A 22,195-nucleotide genomic window follows, 5' to 3' on the forward strand; every position below is an offset into this window, starting at 1 on the left:
AATAAGATAAAAGCCCAGAGATAAACTCATGCACCTATGGTCAACTAATCTATGACAAAGGAGGCAAGGATATACAATGGAGAAAAGACAATCTCTTCAATAAGTGGTGCTGGGAAAACAGGACAGCTACATGTAAAAGAATGAAATTAGAACACTCCCTAATACCATACACAAAAGTAAACTGAAAATGGATTTGAGACCTACATGTAAGACCAGACACTATAAAACTCTTAGAGGAAAACATAGGAAGAACACTCTTTGTCATAAATCACAGCAAGATCTTTTTTGATCCACCTCCTAGAGTTATGGAAATAAAAACAAAAATAAACAAATGGGACCTAATGAAACTTCAAAGCTTTTGCACCACAAAGGAAACCATAAACAAGACAAAAAGACAACCCTTGGAATGGGAGAAAATATTTGCAAACGAATCAAGAGACAAAGGATTAATCTCCAAAATATATAAACAGCTCATGCAGCTCAACATTAAAAAAACAAACAACCCAAACCAAAAATGGGCAGAAGATCTAAATAGACATTTCTCCAAAGAAGACATACAGATGTCCAGGAAGCATATGAAAAGCTGCTCAACATCACTAATTATTAGAGAAATGCAAATCAAAACTACAGTGAAGTATCACCTCACACCAGTTAGTATGGGCATCATCAGAAAATCTACAAACAACGAATGCTGGAGAGGGTGTGGAGAAAAGGGAACCCTCTTGCATTGTTGGTGGTAAATCAAATGGTAAATGTTGAATGTAAATTGATACGGTCACTATGGAGAACAGTATGGAGGTTCCTTAAAAAACTAAAAATACAATTACCATATGAGCCAGCAATCCCACTACTGGGCATACACCCAGAGAAAACCATAATTCAAAAAGACACATGCACCCCAGTGTTCATTGCAGCACTATTTACAATAGCCAGGTCACGGAAGCAACCTAAATGCCCATCGACAGACGAATGGATAAAGAAGATGTGGTACATATATACAATGGAATATTATTCAGTCATAAAAAGTAGCGAAATTGGGTCATTTGTTGAGACACAGATGGATCTAGAGACTGTCATACAGAGTGAAGTAAGTCAGAAAGAGAAAAAATATCATATATTAACGCATATATGTGGAACCCAGAAAAACGGAGCAGATGAACCGGTCTACAGGGCAGAAATAGAGACACAGATGTAGAGAACAAATGTATGGACACCAAGGGGGGAAGCAGTGGGGGGGTGGGGATGGGGGTGGGATGAATTAGGCGATTGGAATCGACATGTATACACTGATGTGTACTAAATGGATGACTAATAAGAACCTGCTGTATAAAAGAATAAAAATAATAGATAACTAATAGGAACCTGCTGTATAAAAAAAAAGTTACAATGGGCATAGTAATATTTTGAGATCTCTCTTATAATGGTAATGTGATTTCTATTGTGGATAGAGTCACAGGAACTGCTAATGCCACCTTTGCTTATGCTCAAAACTGACAGAACTGTTAAATTCTAGCTGGAATTTAGAAAGAAAATTGCAATTGTTTTCCCTCATGCTCTAACAGACAAATTTTTCTTTATACTAAATTGTTAAAAAGATTTTATCACCAGGAACATTTAAAGGAACAGCACTCAACCTTGTAACAACAGTCTTTATAAAAATCACAACAATGTTATTTACGTATGGTGCTTGTACATACTGTCAATAAATGGACATAGTAATGAAATGAAACTCAATGAAGGCACCTCTGTGAAGGGTGAAGTTATAGAAGCTAAAGTGGGTAATTTTGGGGTGACCTAAACTGAAACAGGAATCTAACTTAAGCACTGAGATTGGAATATGTACTGCATCCTCAAATATCATTTCTCCCCAGTGACTTTTTGACAGAGAACAGAGAGGAGTTAGTTCAAACATGACCTTTAAAGTGAGGGCTCAGAGAGGAGTTCTGTGTGGTAGAGGAAGGAATATTTCTAGGCTTTGCAAGATGTGTCTTCTCTTATTGGACGTGTGAAGGCTGATGTGCATTCATACCCTGAAGGAGAATCACCCACCATCTGATGAGATGAGTCATGGGTAGAGATGTCATCTTAGGAAAATCCCTGAGTGGATTCTCCATCTGTAATAATGATGTTAATAAAGGGTGCAAATCCAAATACGATAGTATATGTAGAGGCTCACAGGTACATCCATCATTCATAAAGCAAGGCTGGAGAGTTGAAGGAAAACACTAAGCAACTTATCCAATGAACAGGCCAAAAAGTACATTTCCATGTATATCCAATAACCCTTTTGCCTTCTCAACTTTATTATTTCTTGGTAATTTCTATGAATTAATAAACTGAAATATTATTGTATTTTTTTCAAGGTATCCATTTTATTAAAAAATACTAGAGGTATTAGAGTAAATAAATTAATACAAACTATTATTCTTTTACCAAACTTATGCAGCAAAAATCACTCATCTAAATTTGCCTTGTAATAATGAAAGCTTTCTTTATAAAATTACGAGAGCTAGGTAAAAATATTTTACCCAGAAAAACCTAAATCCCTGGGGCTTCATGAAGAAACAATTGCTCTTACAGCACAAATGCACATGCAGGCTCATAAAAATGTCACAAGTATTTAATTTTCGACATGTCTGTTTATTCACGTGTACTTTATTTCTTGTGGGTTTTTAAGTACAAACATATAATACAGTGGGAAATGGTGGTAAGCAGTTTCCCAGCATATTTAAGGTCTTATTCAATTTAACGCCTATAGAAGTATAACTAACAGGCTGCAGAAGATACTGAGAAGAACAAAAAATGAATTCTTTTCCACCTGAGTCATTCGCTTACCTCAGAGGTGGTGGTCTTATTCAGGAGCTAAGAGAAGGGGACTGGGATGGGAGAAGCATCTTCAGATGCTTCAACTGTGTTAATGTAGGAAGCTCTCAACAGGTAGGCACCACCTGCTTTCTATTCTGCATAGTTTTCAGCAAACATACTTCATAAAGAGCAGACAGGAAAGACCTGATGTGAGCTCTTGCTAACTCATTTCCAATCTCATTAGTTGTAAGAGAACATGTGAGTCCCTGGATGCCTGGCACTAGAAGCTCTGCTTTGGGCTTTTATATTTCAGATGCTCTTCAGGCCTCTTGGGTAGTAACAGTAAAATGGAGGCGGGGACCCTATAGATTCAACAAAATCTCAATCATTCACAGCAGTTGTGTGTGTGTTTAGAAATCAACAAGCCGATTTTTAAAGTTATGTGAAAATGCAAAGAACCTAAAATATACAAACAATGCTGGAATGATTTACAAAGCATTCACTCATTCATTTATAAGGTAATGCAATTTTTAAAAATTACCTCAGATGGGACATTTTCAACAGAGAGAAGCAAGGGACATGGGACATTACTATATGGTATTCCTACCTATAAGGATTTTTGAATCTCAATTACAGTAGGTGAACGGGTTAAAAATAGCTAAAATAGATGCAAAGATTTTCTTAACAAGGTGGCTCAAAGCAAAACAGACTAATTAAAAGGCCTAACAGTTTTTCTGTGTCACCAAGAAGGAAGCCCAGGTAAATAATAAAACCATGTAAACTAGTTCAAGGCATGGTCTCAAACTGGAAAAGTGAAGCCAAATCAGCACCATCTAAATGACACACCATGTGCTCTGACTTTGAAAAAACGGAGGTTCTATAACTTTAATGACTGCTGAACCTCTCTGAAGTTCCTTTTCATCATCTGTAAAATGGATACAATTAGAACACCTGCAAGAGAGGGTTACTGTGTGGACCAAATGAGACAATGTACTATTGTGCTGGCCAAAATGTTCCTTCGGTTTTTAAGTAAAAATAAGACACATTTTTTTCATTTTCACCAAGAACTTTATTGAACAATGTATTCACCATTTTGTTCCACTATCTTCTGCCATTTTTCAGGCAGCTTCATAATACCATCTTCCCAACACTTTTCATCTTTTTGAGCAAATAACTGTTCCAGGCACCTTTTACAGTCTTCCAGGGAACTGAAATATTTTCCATTAAGAGAATTTTGTAAAGACTGAAATAAATGGAAATCCGAAGGTGCAAAGTCTGGTGAATACGGCAGATGAATCAGAACTTCCCAGCCAAGCTGTAATAGTTTTTGCCTGGTCATCAAAGAAACATGCAGTCTTGTGCTATCCTGATGGAAGATAATGCGTTTTCTGTTGACTAAGTCTGGACACTTTTCGTGGAGTGCTGCTTTCAGCTGGTCTAATTAGGAGCAGTACTTGTAATTAATCGTTTGGTTTTCGGAAAGGAGCTCATAATAGAGGGCTCCCTTCCAATCCCACTATATACACAACATCACCTTCTCTGGATGAAGACCAGCCTTTGGTGTGGTTGGTGGTGGTTCATTTCACTTGCCCCATGATCTCTTCCATTCCACATTTTTGTACAGTATCCACTTTTCATCACCCATCACAATTTGTTTTAAAAACAGAATGTTTTTGTTACGTTTAAGTAGAGAATCGCATGAGGAAATACGGTCAAGAAGGTTCCTTTGGGCTTCCCTGGTGGCGCAGTGGTTAAGAGTCCACCTGCCGGTGCAGGGGACACGGGTTCGTGCCCCGGTCTGGGGGGATCGCACATGCCACAGAGCGGCTGGGCCCGTGAGCCATGGCCGCTGAGCCTGCGCTCCGCAACGGGAGAGGCCACAGCAGGGAGAGGCCCGCGTAATGAAAAAAAAAAAAAGAAGGTTCTTTCACTTAACTTATGTGGAACCCAAACATCAAAGCAATGAGCAGAATCAAGCTGGTGCAAATGATTTTCAATGCTTGAGTTGGATATTTTGAGTATGTCGGCTCTCTCCCGCGTAGTATAATGTTGATTGTTCTCAATTAATGTCTCAATTTGATCGCTATCAACTTCAACTGGTCTACCCAACCGTAGAGCATCACCCAGTGAGAAATATCCAGCACAAAACCTCTCAAACCACTTCTGACACGTTTGATCAGTCACAGCACCTTCTCCATAGACTGCATAAACCTTATTTTGCATTTCAGTTGCGTTTTTACCTTTCTTGAAATAATAAAGCATAATATGCCAAAAATGTTGCTTTTTTCCTTCCATCTTCAATATTTAAATGGCTGCACAAAAATTCACCAATTCTGATAAGTTTTTTTAAAATGTACGCTGATACCATAGCTGTCACAATACAATCTAACAAAATTGTTTCAAATGAAGTTAAAGACAACTAAGTGCTACTAGAGGCATCTTAAGGAAAAAACTGAACGAAACTTTTTTGGCCAACCCAATACTTATGAAAGTGTTCAATAAACTTTAAAAGGCACTAAACCAATATTAGCTATTATTAATTTTATTTACCTCATCTACCTTGATATGCTGCTCTCAACAAAAGGGGGAAGTCACCTTGAACAGGAGAGAAAATCAGGGTGGGACAGGCAATTCTGATTCTACAAAGGCACACTACTTACATGAGCATCAGAGAGAGAAAGAGGGGAGGGAGAGGTAGAGAGAGACAGAGAGACAGAGACAGAGAGAGAGAGATTGAGAATGAACAAGTACAACCTTCCTAAGCTTCGTTTGAAATTTCAAGAGAAACAGCCAAAGGAGCAGGGGCAGAGAAGTCAGCCAAAAGCTTCCTACTGCCCATCACAACAACAGCAGGAAGAGTGCAGATTCTGCCTCACTGGCTCACCAGTGTTAATCAAAGAGGACAAATCGACAGTCTTTAACGTCCACTATTAAGCACGCAAGCTAATATCCATCAGTCAGTCTATCAAGTGTGAATTAAATGCATCTATGTGCCCAGAACTGTGCTGGATAGACAGCTGTGTGGGGTTCCAGTGGAGGCAGGAAGGGCAGGGGAAGGACTGAGAGGCTCTGGAGCAGCCCCTCCTTGCCAGCCCCGTGCCTTGTAGCCCTCGTTTTAATCTCTCTGTGCTCTGCAGCCTTGACAAAAGCTACTTCTTTGCATCTATTAAGGATGCTCTTCTTTTCTCAAAATACCTGATAAAGATACATGACAACACACTTTAAGGTATAGTTAAAAGTTATTTAATATAAGGGTTTGCAAATTTTTAATTTTCTTCTAATTCCTGAGAAATATATGAGAAAAGGGGGACAAAATTAACTTAAAGGCCTATGTAATTCTCAAGGAAAGACAAACAAAATGGAAAATAACCCATGAGCATATCCGATGCCCACAAAGAAGAGGGTTTTCACTTCTTCCCTCCCTCCTGCCCCAAGAAAAAACTTCTGAGTGACACATCAGCCCAGTAATGGCTGGAAGAAAAATTAAAAGAATGTTTTATTGAAAGATGTAGAAACAGGAATTTCTTATGTTCCTTCAGATACTACTCTATAATTTCACTAACCCATTATACCCAGTGTGGGACAAGAAGACAGGAAGGATGCATGAAACCTCACAGTGAAAACAAGCCAACTTCAGAAAATGAATGGTCAAGAAACCATCCCTTTTATACCCGGAAAGAAGTATTTATTTACACTGAGAAATGTGTCAGAGCCCAAGATGGCTACCAACACTCTGTGGAAAGAGGGAAAGTAGCCCCAGGCTGCCTGGCTTCCTGCCAAGAGACCTCAAGAGGCCTTTCTAGTTAATCCAGAGTTTTATATATCATGTTTGCTGAAAGTGGACACAGAACATAGACCTAGACTTTTAGATAGAAATCTTGGAACTTACCTCATTTAAGTTTCTTTTCTATTGCTTGCAGTTAATAGTCTCATAAAATTATACTCTCATTACATTTTGTCAGTATCTATGAATTTCATTATGACTATGGCATCTAATTACTGTTTTCTAAATGAAGGAAATGAATATCCTGCCTCTTATGCTTTACAGGATGTTGGCATGTCAAATACCCTTTGCTGTTGTGGCACATTCCATTTATATTTCTCTACTGTATCCATGGTGCTTGACTGTAATACCAATGTTAAAATATGGGGTTTAGTGTCACTACTTAATTTTCTTAACAAGCTATCAGACAATAATGCAAGCCTTAATTACTTTTATTAAAAAGGTTTATAAATTGCTGAAAAGCTTAAAATTTCCTGGGAACTGAGAAATATTAATTCTGTGAAAAACTGAGCAAGTGTTTCATATAGAAACACATCTTACCTATGCTAAAAAACGTAGCCACATAAAGTGGTTGTTAGAGTGGAAGACTTGATTTTCCTCAGTACGTGTGGTCCTTGAAGTTGCCAAGTATCAACCATCCCATGTAAACATTCCTTCCTGCAGTTGGCCCCTCTGCGGCAGGTCTGCTGACCGGTCCCTGGTTCCATGATGCACTTCGGGGGCAGGGGGTGGGGATAACAGGGCCAAGCAGGAACTACAACACTGACAAGTTTCTCCTGGGGCTTCTGATGAGTCTGCTTTAGTGATAAAAACCAAACACCTGTACCAAGATGCAGATTTTTTTCATGAAATTTTCTTCTTTAAATCAGGATTAATTTGCAGTTTTACAAGCCTGAAATAAGTTCAGGCAAAATTCTCCTTTCTATAAAGCTACCTTATTCTGCATTTTGAGAGAGAGGAAGACAGCCAAAGGCTGTCGAACAAGAGAGCTCCTGGAAATCAAGGCTCCAAAGAGGGTGATTGCTAACACTCACATCAAAAACACTTAAGGCCTCAGTAGCCAATATGGCTTCAGAGTTATTTCAGAGGTCCTTCAGGCCCTTAGGAGCAAGCACTGTCTACTGGCAAAATAAATAAGGCGTCCCACACAACCTATGTCCTAACATTTTTCAAATGCATTTGGATGTTTCCGGGAAGCATTTGAAATAATATTTTTTTACCCAACCAGATTAAAGGATAAAGGATAAGAAATCAGGGTCTGGAGAAATGCTGTACTTAGAGGCAGAGATATTGTTCTGAGCCCCTGGAAACCCACTCTGCTTTCTGCCCCCAGATGAGGATGTGGCTTTGCTGACCAGAAGTCTGATTCCAGAGCCAGTTGCTTGCAAATTTTTCCTTAAATGGAAAGACCCAGACTGTTAACAGTACATTCTTGCAGGATGGGAATGTAAATCCTTAATATAGAGCAACTATCGACATATGCTAGCAAAATACAGTTTTGATTCAGATCCAGCAGCAGCCAACCCCATGCAGATACTGCCACCACTGGGTAGCCCACACTGGGAACAGTGTGCAGGAGAGGTGGCATACCAAGGCATTTGGCCTTTCTCTGCCTGCATGGTCTCCCCATTCTGATTAGTTTCTGTATCCTTGACTAAATTAAAATTGGAATCTGCAATGGAGGCATCTGTTATCTCTTCCCACAAGTTCAAAAATCCCTTGAAACACTTTAATTAGCATCAGAAATGGGTGTGAAATCTCTGCAGCTGGTGCCTGAGCTGGGACGGGCACAAAGACCCTTACCAAGTGGCCAGACTTCGAAAAGGAGCTGGAAAATGGGGAGGGACAGAAGGGTAAGCTAAAGATGGCTCAATGGAGACAAAAGAGCCTCTGTCCTAGGACCATGAGGTCATTGCAGGGAGCTTGTGGGGAGAGTGTCAGTGTCAGTGGAACTTTTCCTCTATGCCCCACAGCCAGGCCCAGCAGAAGGTAGGATGGCCCTCAGAGAGACTCCCTGGATCTCTCTAACTACACTAGCTATGAAGGCAATAACAATGGCACCCCAGGGACTGAGAATGTGCTACAGATCCTCTGAAGCCCTTGTTCTACTGACTGGAAGCCTGTGAGAGAAAAGCTCCACGATCATTGCCCTCGTCTGTCCCCTGGAAATGTCTACAGAAGGAGGAGCAGGAAATTAAAATGAGGATTATTAATAGAGTACAGAAGTTTGAAGTGAGATATACTTAATTTTCTTGATATAATTAAGAAAAACACTGTCTTCACTGGTTCTACCTGACACAGTGAACAAGGGAAAAATTGGTTCCAATTGTAAATATTCTAAAATGTCTGTATAAATATTTCTCCTCCCAGGCAAATCTGGCCTTAACTTTCTGTCATCTACGATACATGGATTGAGATCTCAACAAAACACTCCACTGATAAAAGGGTAAGGGATCTCTTTTTTCAAATGTATGTATGATTTAGAAAGATTGATCAGATTCATCCTTGAATCACCATATTGTTTGTTTGTTTGTATGTTTGTTTGTTTGAACCCTTGCTAAGAACTTTTTACTCCAGACATTTGCTTTGGTCAGAATTCTCTCTGCTTTTCAATAACAATACAAATTCAGAAGGGCATTTCAAACATAATTTACACAGAAGAAACAAATCATATACAAATACCAGATTATTATGCACAAGTCTAAGAAGAGCTTGTTATCTGGTCATAGCAAACTTTACTGACTGAACAGAAAGGGAGTTAGCAATATCCAAATTGTTATAGGAAAAACAACAACCACCAAACACTGTCAGTTAAACACAAAGACACCCAGATCTGGGGGGCAGGAAGAGGATTGTGGAAATGGCACCATTCAGATCATTGTTAGATGAGTTTTAGCTAAATCCTGGTTCTCTTTCTTAAAAGCATGGAAGAGAACCTACAAGGGGACAGATTCAAGCCATGGAATGGAGCTCCAAACTAAAGGAGGGAAAAGATAAAGAAAAAGAAAAAAAAATGATGGATTCAAACTATACTTTGAATCAAGAGACAACTGGATAACTGAGAACTAATCACAAGTGAGAGTTTAGTTTGCTTTCAGTGTGGCCTTCCGATGCCAGCGAGTTTGCCTGGCTCCTACAGGGTCAACACATCGACTCAAACTCTCAGCAAACTCAAACTCTCTCTGTTTAGAACCAGCACAAATGTTACCTCCTCTATGAATTCTACCTGGCTGCCCCTGAAAGAATTAGTGACTTCCTTCCAAGGACTCCCAAAACATTTTATTCATATCTTTATTTAGCCTATCTTATTACAGAATACAGCATGGCAGCTAAGAGCCTGGTTCTGTGTCACAGTGCCTCGTTTTGAAACCACATGGTCAAAGTGTGACAGAAGCACCAAGACGAAAATTACAGTCAACTGGTACCTGTTGGATCTCTAAAAGGCTAGAACCCATAACGATGCTCAAAATGGTCAGTGGGGATTTATAGTGGGAATGAGTATTTGGGGTCTCTCCTTATCAATCCATAATCAACCTAAAACACTGCAGACCCTTTTTTTTTTTTTTTTTTTGCGGTACACAGGCCTCTCACTGTTGCGGCGGAGCCTGTGCTCTGGCCTCTCCCATTGCGGAGCACAGGCTCCGGACTCGCTGGCCCAGCGGCCATGGCTCACGGGCCTAGCCGCTCCGCGGCATGTGAGATCTTCCCGGACCGGGGCACGAACCCGTGTCCCCTAAATCAGCAGGCAGACTCTCAACCACTGCGCCACCAGGGAAGCCCAGACCCTTTTTATAATTAATGAATTCATATAAAAGTGTTACTGATTTCTTAATGGGTTTTTATTTTTTTTTGGTCACTTGTTGTTTTCTCAACAACTGATACTGAAAGTACAATACACTATACAATATGCTAGGGTTTAGAATTTAGGGGCCTTGATCGTCCATTGCTCCACATGCTGGCAAGGTGAAAGTTGTTTCTGCACACCAAGGAAAGGTTTTATTGTTAGTGATGACAGGTATCCTCACCCCATTACCACCCAAAGGTTAGTTATGTAAGCATAGATTAACCAGAAGAGCTGCCTTGCTATAAGCCCTTCACCAGATCCTGGGCAATGTGGGTGGTCCCTCCTGTCCTGAGCCACACATAGTGCCAGCAGGGAAGGAGTTGTGCTAAAGCTTGTCTGGGCAGCTGGCCTGAAGACACAGGTGGGGAAAGAAGTCAGTAAGTGCTGAGCAAGAACTCAAGTTCTATTACAAAGATGAGTGCTAGAATAGAACATGAAGGCAAGCTAAAGGGGCAGAATAACAAGAGAAACTTTCAGCGTGGACAGGAGGGGGGGCGCATACAGAAGCCAACATAACCACTACTTTCCATTGCCCACACCAAGAACACTGCGTTGAAATAAGGTGCCCATGTAAAATATCTAACACACACACGACATAAAAGATGCTTAATAAACACTAGCTCTCTTCTGTCCACTAAGCTCATTTCCTAGCATTAGCGAGTTATTTCAACAGATTTATACCATGCAGCTTCTATGGAAGGCTGAGTACTACTTTAAAAGATAAAACACTGGTTAAATCAGTTAATATAATGATCTAGTTAAAATAATAGAAAAAATTGAAGAAAAGGTACACAGAATAGCAGGAAAAAAATTGACCACTAAGATGTTTACTTCAAGTTCTTCCTCTTTTTTGAATAGGTGTCTGTCTCCCTGCTAATAGCCACAACTTAGAAAATTATAAAGGAAATAAATTTCTCAGATGTCTTTGATAGGAGAGGGTATTAAGATGAAAATGATGTACCTTGTATAAGATTCTGTATTAGATAAGCCTTGTTCCTTACAGTGTATTAATGCATAAAGTACAAGTGATTCTGGAGCTCCAACATTGCATATATGGAACAAACACTATAAATCTAATATGAAGGTTTATTGAAGTAATTTGCTTGAAAAAGAAATCTGTGCATTCCATCTTTCTCAGTTCTGTTGACCTTCATTATTCAGGCATCTCTTCCATTGGATACCTGTCTAGTTTACTCAGGTGTGAGGAGATGGCCCAGTGGTGGCTGTACTTTGCAGGAAGTATATAATTTATGAGCAGCTCATTGTTTGCTCTGGAGAAGAAATGTTTTCAAGGCTCCCAGGTTCAAAACCATTTTACTATTTATTGTGTTCTCTGTCTTTTCCTTATAAACATCTGTGCAACATGCATGTAAGTGGGTTAGGGATACATCCAATGGAACCTTCAGAAACAGAGCCAGAAAAGAGGTCACAGTGGCTCATGGCAAAGGATGGTCAAGTACCACAACACTACACACCTAACACATGTGCACACATACATGCACACACGAATGAAACCTCATATTTGAAAGAAAGTAAGGTGCCAGTCAAAAAATATGTTTGACAAAACACTGAAAACTGCGAACTAAAATTTAGATTAACAAGGATTAGCTGAACACTTTCTGTAATATGCTCCTTTCTACTTTAAGAATTTGAAAGCTACCTATTTTTCCAAATACTATCATTCTAATTACAGAGTATGATTACTGTCTACTGGAAAAGTGCATTATAATAAATCAGACAAAATTTTTATACCATTATCCAGAATGACTTTACACCCAAAGCTCAACAACACTGAATAGGCTAGTATATTTTAAATAATTTATGGCATTAAAGGAGGAGTAGAATTTACTTTAAAATTGTCCTTTTGGATGCAAAAAAGCAAATAATGGAAGAAGCAAAAAAAAAAAAAAAAAGGGAAACAAAAACTCTAAAGTGAGTAAAAATGGAATACTGAAGTAACTGTAGCTTTATACTTCATTTCACCTAAATTGTACAGGCATCCTCTACTCTCTAAAATGCCCGTGTTGGCTCGCCAAGTTAGCCTGAAATTTATCTCAGAGGTTTTTCCACTGCTATGATTCAGTGATTGCCCATTACTCCCAAACAATCAAGGCAAGAACATAGACAAACTATACTTCCGACTCTTGGGAGTGTGTCCCCTGGCACTCACAGTTTACACAGAGAGATACTTGAGTGAAGTTCAATTTTTTTATGCTTGAAAAAGGAAAGGACACTTAACAGTTAGGGTAATGATAATGCTCTTAACCAAAGTTGCCAGATTCTATGAATTCCCTCTAGTTAGTTGTCAAACATTTTCGGGAGGAATTTATACTTGAAGTCTAATTAAAGAACAATGGATAAGTATTAGCTATCAGGAATGTATTTTAGAAATCCAGTGTTAATAGTGCTTCCCCCTGGAGAGCTTTGCAAACGCAATTTACGATCACTAAAATGTTTTCCTCATAAGGAAAACCTGCCACGTAATGTAAATTATATGATCTCTTCCCTACCCTTTACAAAGTACACCAAGCTTAAAGTAATCTGTAGGGGAGAGTAGTTTCTAAATCACCTCAAAGTCAAATATTTTCCTTTTCATCATCATTTATGAAGCACATTAGTAACATAAACCTGACTGAGCCACACATCAGAGTTAAGAGGAATGAGGTCCTGATTGAACACCTGGATCTCTTTAATAGCAACTTCAATCTAATCATCAGTAACCACAGAGCTCTGGAATATTAAAAAGGGAATGTATGATCCCAAGGAAAGCTTTAGATGAACACCTCTAGCACCACTGGAGGCTTGGGGTTTGGAATTCAACAAATAGTAGAGTAAGGGCTGAAAAGACATTTACATTCCAGCACCTGTCGCTCATTAACTGAATCTATTTGGGCAAAAAACTTAACCTCTCTGAACGTGAGCTTCTTATCCTTGAAGCAGGGATAATATTACTCATGTGGCCCAGTTCACAGTAGGATTGTAGCAGCAACAGCAGCAGAAGTAGCAAAAAGAGAAAGCAGTAGTACAACTTTCATTTTCTGAGGGCTTACAGTGTCCGGTGGATTGAAAACCGCATGGTAAGGTAGGCATGCTATTGTAGACAAGGAAGCTGAGACTCAGAGAGAAGAACTTGCACAAGGCTGCACATGTGTTACTGGCAGAATCTAAGTGTGAACACCAACAACTCTGACTCCAGAGGCCATGACCTGGTTCACATCTCAAAATGTATTCACATGTGTCATCTAATGAAGTAATGCTAGTGACTTCACTGTAAATGGCAAAGCGCCATGTAATGCAATGTGTTATTAGTGTAATTTTTTTAAGCTGCTAAAGTGTGTTTTCTGCTGAGTACATATACTATTCTTAGCAAGAGCCCATCAACTCAAGAAACTAAGGAAAAGGCACGAATAAATATGTAACTTGAGACCTAAAACAATGGAAAAGTATGGAAAATGACTTTAAAATAGATGTGACAGTTGATGATGTCATTTTCTACATTTCCACATTCACAGGCAACCACACAGAGTTCCAAGCCACAAACATCAAGCATCTCTCAAGACACCAATGGAAGTTGCCCGAATCATTAAAAAGCTGACAGATCTGTTGTGTATGCGTCATGGCTCCCCAAGCCCATACCGATGACTTGGCAGGCTGCTCACAGGAGGTGATTAGAGACATAGGACAAGCACGTTAGTCTGCAAATAATCTGTGGCCAAGCTTCCCAGGGATAACAAGGGGCAGCACGTTAGCAAAGCTGAGGGTCGATAGGATGCTTTAGAGTCCTCACTGGCAGCCAAAAACAATGATGGTGAACGAGAAAGCTAACAAAGGCATAGCAACTACCTCTATACTGTCTTAATGATTCTAAGCCTTTGAAACAGAGGAAAGACTCTATTCACCAAGGACAGGTAAACTGAATTACAGTTAAATTCACATGTTAGTTAGTTGCAAACACTCTTTTCCCAGAAATAGGTTCAGTCCTGAGTGAAATGGAAAAGGCAGGAAACGCTGCCCTCTGAACTTCTCTTCTGCATTTCTGCTTTTCTGAGCTTGTCCTCACTCCTCCCAGGGCCTCTATGATGCCCCTAACTTATCCCATCTCAGACAGCAAGTCCCCAAACATTTGTGATCACCCTCTCCCTCCCTTTACTCTGTTGCTGCTCTTTGTTTTCTCTAGAAGGGATTAAATAAACCCCTAAGGCCAGAGTGTACAGGTGTCTGGATTAAACACTGCAGGATCTCAGGAGACGCTTTCACATCAGTCTCTTCCCAGAAATGCTCTCCGCCTCATCCCAGAGATGTACAGGACACAACCTGTACAAGCATACTCAGCAGCCTGTAGACAAACCCCAAACCAGAACAGGCATAAAGAGTTTTATTCACTCATCTGTTCATTCACTCATTCAACTCAATAAATATTTATTGCATCTAGCATGTGCCAGACACTGATGGGTCTTGGGCAAATACTAGTAAATAATAATGTATAATACCTGCCCTCAAGAAACTCACAGTCTAGACACATCATCAATGAGTAACATTACAGAGTAGAGCATGCTAGCCCTGGGAGGTGCGCAGGAAGGGATTCATATGCAGTCTTGGCATCGGTAAAGGGAGAGCAGGCCTTACCACATTTGGGTTGACTTTATGTCGAAAGCACGTGATGTTCACCACATACGGCCAATCGTCAGGCTCCATCAGCACCCCAGCAGCATGAGCACATGTGACGTGGAATGAGGCCGGGCAGCGGCCATAGGAACACTGGATGCAGGCTCCAGAGACCTTCTTAATCCGGTGCCTGCAGAACATGCATTTCTGGAGGGTTAAAACAAAGAAGAGCATCAATTCAAACTCGGTTAACTCAGCCAATTTCCACACCTCACAGCATAACAGCTATTAGAGAGTAAAAAAACTGATTACATCAATAAGGCCTGACCTCCAGGGCCCCTAATGGTGAGAGTGACTGTGACAACATAAGCTACGTACCTTCAAGGAAACACACAGCTACAGACACATACTACCAGACACATGCTTAAATACTCCTTGTGGTGAGGAAAGCCAGGCCCTTTTGCACATGCTTCTCCAGGCACAGAGCTGAGGAAGAGGCCCCCCGGGTGCTCCTGTAAATCACCCATGAATGCTGAAGCTACTTCTCTTTTACCTTCTGCATGCCAGGCCTTTCTGTACATCAAGAGATAGACTATGGGTTTCACAGACAGGCACATACTCTCCTAAGTTAGACGAGGTCTTCAGAAATACCCAAAGAGCACACAGCTAGGCTCACGTTTCCATTTACAAGGAAATGTAAAGTGTTAAATGGTCCAGTGTGGAAACTGCAGGCCCAAGTGTTTAATAAGCTAAATCTGAACCCTTCATAACTGAAACAAAAATATGCCTTCCAAAGTGAGAAAATTGAAAATCACACCAAAGGGCATAATTTTGTTGAATATCTATAGCTGACTATGCCTGGGGAAGAAAGAATGGAAATTAAAACTGCAATAATAATTACCACAATATGAAAATTAAATTACATACAATTAGCCCTAAACATTATCAGTACATTTGTTATGAGAGATGGAAAAAAATCAAACAGCTTCACTAAATGCAAGATTTGTGAACTAATACTTGAAGCTTAGGAAAAAATAGATGTAGGACAACACAGGGTCAGGTTCAGAAAGCAGAAGAAACAGAATGATCAAAAAGCTCAACTTTTCATTCCTAAGGATAAAGTAAGTCTGCAATCTGATCAAATGATGATGCAAATATTCTTCTTTTATAGGTACATTTTCCTTCCTGGGACAAAAAAGTTACTTATACTCAAAGCCTTTTGAGGACTGTAATATTTTATCAACAGACCTGTAAGAATAAATGTGGACAAAACTTCTAGCTCTTCTTTGCCCTCACATCTGATCAGCATCTTCAGTCTTATAGATTCTGCACCTTAATCTTGCTCTAATCTCACCTACCCATTTATACCAACTTTCACGATCTCTGTCCATGGTGTCTTGCCCAGTATAGTAATGGCCTCCTAACCAGTCTTGCAGTCTGTTATTTCATGCCATTTTGATTCACCTTCCCATAGAACTAAAAAAAGACCCATTACAATACGAACAAAAGTATTATTTAACATCTTGATATCTCTTTGGCAATTCTTGGTATCAGTTTCAATACATTCCTGGTAATTTTTGGTTTACCAGTATCTTTCTGTCAATTCTAACCATTTGAAATATGATGACAGATATATTAGAAAGACCTCATATCAGGAACCCCAGGCATAATCAGATAATCTTTTAAGAGCCTAATCACACCACAAAGAGGTCAGTGTTTGAATAATTCAGATATTGACAGATGTATGAAAGGAGAAATTGTTTCCTCTTTTACCAATTAAATAGGATTAAGAGTAAGAAAGAGTACTCTGACTTAGCTAATTAATGAACTGGTAACTCCCAGCCTCTTCTACCATTAACTTCCTCAATAAACAGAAGTTCTCCAGAAAGAGGGAAGGAGACAGAGAGAATACATTTAAGCCTACTAATAACTGACTCCTTGGAATCTAGTAAGGGAAGTGCCTCCTTTCCCAGGAAGACCAGAGGTGGCCATTTCAAAGGATAAAACCAGTATCCTTAGAAAGTCAACCTGCAGACTATTGTAATGCAATGCTTTGGAAGATGTTTATTCACAGAGTTGAGAAGTTTGGCTTAAACATCTAGTAGGTTCTTACAGAGATAGAGAACTCCACAAAACTTAGTAGGGGAGCCATTCTGTATGCTGTATTACAGTCTACATAGTACTTCCAAACCCCAGTTTCACTTGCTTGCTACTAAACCAATTGTTCTCTACCCTGGCTAAAGCATCTATGGCAATTTAACACCTATACTGCTGGGCTATGGAATTTAATTCAATAGGGCAAAGATTAGGACATATAAGCCACTTCCTAGAATGTTACAATAGAATTAAGTACCATGAAAAAAGTAGAAACAAAATGCTATATGAAACTAGAATGACCAGTGCAATGAGGTATGCTTGGGGGCAACATAGGGAAGAAGGCTTTAAAGAAATGCAATGACTGACTGGATCAAGATGATGGCCTCAGCCCCTGCTACAAACCCACCAGCCCCAAACCCTAAATAAAGAGAGATAGGAAAAAGAATGAAACCACAATAGCACTGACTAACAAAAAAGAGAGCACTTAATTCCAGGGAGGAGAGCCCCAGCAAAAAACTATTAGTAGGTTTCTCTGAGGAGGCAGTTCTGGCAAGGCCAATGTCAAGAGTGGAAGCAAATAATTAAAAGACAAGGGACCCACTGTCAGGCCAACCCCATGGCTCACCTGCCCCAACTCATCAGCAGCAGGTCAAGTAATCTGATCCGATCTGAATCTGAGTCCTGTGACCTGACCTATCATTTGTCAATAAGACAAGTGAATTCTCGTTTGGGCTAAGGAAAAAAATAGTGCACCCAAGATAAAATACAATCATATACTTTAAAAATCACGAACACCTGAAGGAAAACAATGCCATGAACAAGAGATACTATAATTAATAAACAGAAGAATAGCTGGCCTAAGGAATCAGGTAAGGGGAAACAGAAGATGAGTTTAAAAGAGATGTAGCACGTGTTATGATAGAGATTCCCAAACAGATCCCATCAATTGAAAAACAAAAACAGTAACAACCACCCAGTTCTAAAATTAAAAATATTATTGTAAAAAAAAAATTAAGATGTGCTGAATTCTGAAATAGATCCCACACTGAAGATCAAATTAGCAACTGGAAGATGGAGCCCAGAGATTGTACAGAACAGAGAAGAAGAGATCAAAAAAGAAGGAAAATGGAACACAAATGCTAAGCAGTATGGAAAAGAGATCCAGATGTTCTATTATCTCTCTAAAAGGCATTCTAGATGAATAGAAAAAGAGAAAATAACAGAAATTTCCAGACCTGAAAAAAGGCCCAACAGGTAGGGTTAATTTTTTTAATCGCCTAAACACATCTTAGATACATGTTACATTTCCAAATAAAATGAGAAAATCCCCAAATCTTCCAAAGAATAAAAGAGAAAAATCAGATTACTGTCAGATCTCTAATCTGCAATAGTGAGTACTAAAAGACAATGAAACAGTCTTCCAATTTATAGAGGAAAATTAAATTTGGTCTACATCCAGCCTAATTTTCATTCAAATGTGAGCGCAAACATAAAGATTATTTTTTCTTTTTCACATTCAAGGATCAGAAGTATGCAATGAAGAAGTAAAGAGTAACCAAAATGCTAAATATGTGGATAAATCTAAATGAATATGGACTGTATGAACAATAACAGTAATGTCTTCTGAAAACAGAGAGAAAACAGAGAGAGAATTTGAAAACAGAGAGAGAATTTGAATAGATGACAATTGTAGCATATAAGGAAGAAGTAGTAAAAGTGAAGTTTTAAATGTTCTAAATATTCTTGAATTGTCTGGGAAAAGGGTAAAAGTACCAATTCACCAATAGTGTGAAAACAAATAGAATAAGGAAAAATAATAAATTCAAACAAAGACATGAAAGGAAAGAAGCAGAAACACAGAACAGGTGGGAGCAAAGGAAAAAGCACGTTGTAAACTGATAGAACGAAACCCAAACATATCAGTAAGTTAACTGTAAACAGACTAAATTTTATCTTATAGACCAAGGGTAGCAGAAGTTTTCTTAAAGTGCCAGATAAATATTTTAGGCTTGTGAGCCATACAGTGCCAGTTGCAAGTACTCTACTCTGCATTGTATAGTTGAATTGAACAATGTGGGGCTTAGGGGCACCAACCCCAAACCCTGTGCAGTCAAAAATCATGTAACTTTTGACTCCCCCAAACTTAACTACTAATAGCCTACTGCTGACCAGAAGCTTTATCCATAACATAAACGGTCGATGAACACGTATTTTGTATGTCTTATGTATTATACACTCTATTCTTACAATAAAGTAAAGTAGAGAAAAGAAAATGTTATTTAAAAAATCAAAGAAGATAAAATACATCTACAATACTGTACTATATTTATCCATACATAAGTTTATGTCATCTGTTTACAAGATGAATTGTCTGTCAGTACCTACATCAATATTGTCTTATACGATATGAAAAACTGTAGATGTTAAACATATTGCTAACAGTAGGCATCAAAAATGAAAAGATAATGTTAAAAAAATTCATATTTATTTACAGGTATAATGATTCATACATTAATAATGAAGAAGCGGTAATATGACTGCTCTATGGTAACCTAATGTAATGGGTGGTGCCATGTGTGGTCTGTGTTTGTGTGTGTAACTTTTGATAAATTTTAACTTTTTATAATAGATCTGTGTATATTTTATGGTAGTAAATGATAAAATAGACTAGTATCTACATATAGTTTATACATTCATCACATACCTAACATTTTCTTAATTTTTTCCATATTTCTAAACTACATGGTTCCTCTGCAAGTTTTTCAAATTGCCACGAATCTCCAAAAATTTTTCCAATATACTTACTGAAAAAAGAATCCACAGATAAATGGACCCATGTTTCTCAAGGGTCAACTGTAGTGTAAAAGCCGCTACAGATAATTCACAAATGATGGGTGTGGCTGTGTTCCAATAAAACTTTATTTACAACAACAAGCATGTGCCCTAGTGTGCTGACCCCAGCTATAGGCCATGGGCACGTATTTGAAGATAGTGAGCTATGAAATGATGGAATCAGTATTTAAGTAAGATCACTCTAGCAGCAAGGTGGATAAAGAACAGGCTGGTGGGAAATGAAACTGTTAGGAAACCACAGAAATACTGAGGCAAAGGACGATGAGGACTTGGACTAGGGAAGTGGCTATTAGGAGGAAGGTAAATGTTAAGTGTTTTTCACTCCTGTTATTCTTTGTTGACAGAGATTCTATATCTTCCTTTAAATAGAGCTACTCACTCAAGGCCAGGGCTGGACAGTCTGTGTGCTGTGGAAAAGAACCCCTTTAGTAGCTGCTTTAGTTTTGAAATAGATGAGGGTTGAGGTGACCAATTTCTAGAGGGATGAGGACTGAAAGAAATGTGTGAACAATAAGACTGTTGGGCACTTAAAAGTACAAAAGGTTCAGAAAGACAGGGCCATTCTTCCTGCATTTCCTGTTTGAGATGCCAGTGACCCACTGGGAAAGGGATAAGGAACCAATTTCTGGAAGACGATAAATAAAGGAGGTTTGAGAAGTCAAATGTGGCAGCCTAGAGAGCCATCACTTGGGGCGCTTCAGAACAAAGTCGAGGAGGGCTGATGTCCAGGGAGACCAACATAGCAGAGCAGGAAAATGCTGACACAGATGACACTGGAGAGTGACTTTAAGGTGTCATTTACCTTTATGGTTTTCTAGTAAGGATGCCTGGGACATAACAGCTGCTCAATGTTTGTTGAATTAAACTGAATCCAGGCAAGTATATTTTGGTCAAGCTATAGACCTGCTCACCTGTTTCCTCAACAGTGAAGAAAGACCCCACACATAACTATGCCACCAGAGATGTTAGAGGACTTCGGAATCACTGGGAGGCCTGCTTCAAGCACAGGTTGCAGGCACCATCCCCAGAATTTCAGTGTGTCTGGGCTGGGGCTATTGAATTTGCATTTCTGACAAGTTGTCAGTAATACTGATGCTGTTGATCCAGGGATCACACTTTGAGAACCACTGGGCTGGAGAGTTAAAGTGTTAAAGGGTGTGGATTATTCTGAGAGGCTCTAGCATAAGGCAATTCAGGAAGTACAATGTTTTTTCACCTATTCGTCTGTGTCAAGGGTTGAGAGAATCCTCAGGCAAGTATGATTTATAGATCACTGTACTTTCTTGGGGGACTGGATTTCCATACTTATTACAATGGCATAAGCCATTAAAGCTCCTAATGGATTGAGGATTTAATGAAGTATCTGGCAATGAGGCTTTGTGTATCATTAGATTCCTTGAGCACACAGCCTGGCAAAGGGCATAAAGAAATGATGAGCTGTGAAGGAGTTACAGGTTCAAAGCACATCCCCTTCCCTTCTTTTTTTTTCTTTTAATATGATTTGTAGTATGATTTTATTGTTGTTTTGCCAATTTTGTGATTCTTTTTTCTTCCACAAATAAGCTGATAATTTCAAAACAGGCAAAAATACTTTTATTTTAATTAGTATTTCCTTATCAGACAAGTAACAAGCTGATATTACCTAATTCCTTTTTCCTTTTGCTCTCCAAAGATACTTTTTCCAGGTACTCCATGGCAAGCTGACGTTTCCAGCTCCAACAGGGAATACTATTGGACTCAATGGATGTCACTATTGTTGCAGGCAAGTCAGAGGACTGAGGCTGAAACTTTGATTTTGCTCTACATCCTTAAATATATGTTTTAAAAGAGAAACCCCTTTTTTTTTTACTCTACCTGTAAAATTTATGGTCTGCTCATAAATATTCATTAAGTCAGTCACTCACGTGCCAATAATGGCCAGCACTGGGGCAACACTGTATGATGCAGTCTAAGATCTACAGCAAGGAGCTTACAGTCCAGGGGAGGAAACAGACATGTAAACAACTTAGGCAGAAGGAAAAGCAGAACACAAGAGCTGTCATGTGAGAGCAAGATTCAGAAGGAGCAGAGAGAGGAGTAGATTGATACCGAGAGAAATCAGTTTACCCAGAGAGCTAAAGAGCAGCTGGGGAGGAAGGGAGAAGGGAAGGTTGAAAACCGAGGTGTCCACGGTGAAGTCACACTGCAGGGTATGGGCTACTATAGTA

General features: G+C 39.2%; 1 protein-coding gene across 8 annotated transcripts in view; it reads right to left on the reverse strand.

Annotated features, from left to right (window-relative positions):
• The window catches only part of KDM4C (lysine demethylase 4C), a 430,596-nt gene that overhangs the window by 61,505 nt on the left and 346,896 nt on the right, over positions 1 to 22,195 (reverse strand). For all 8 annotated transcript variants that reach the window (XM_067041564.1, XM_067041563.1, XM_059071829.2 and 5 more), the window contains one exon: positions 15,060 to 15,245. In XM_067041564.1, coding sequence (XP_066897665.1) covers positions 15,060 to 15,245 — 186 coding nt within the window. The remainder of the gene's footprint in view (positions 1 to 15,059; positions 15,246 to 22,195) is intronic.

This window comes from Kogia breviceps, chromosome 8 (genome assembly GCF_026419965.1).
Source record: "Kogia breviceps isolate mKogBre1 chromosome 8, mKogBre1 haplotype 1, whole genome shotgun sequence".
NCBI lineage: Eukaryota > Metazoa > Chordata > Mammalia > Artiodactyla > Physeteridae > Kogia > Kogia breviceps.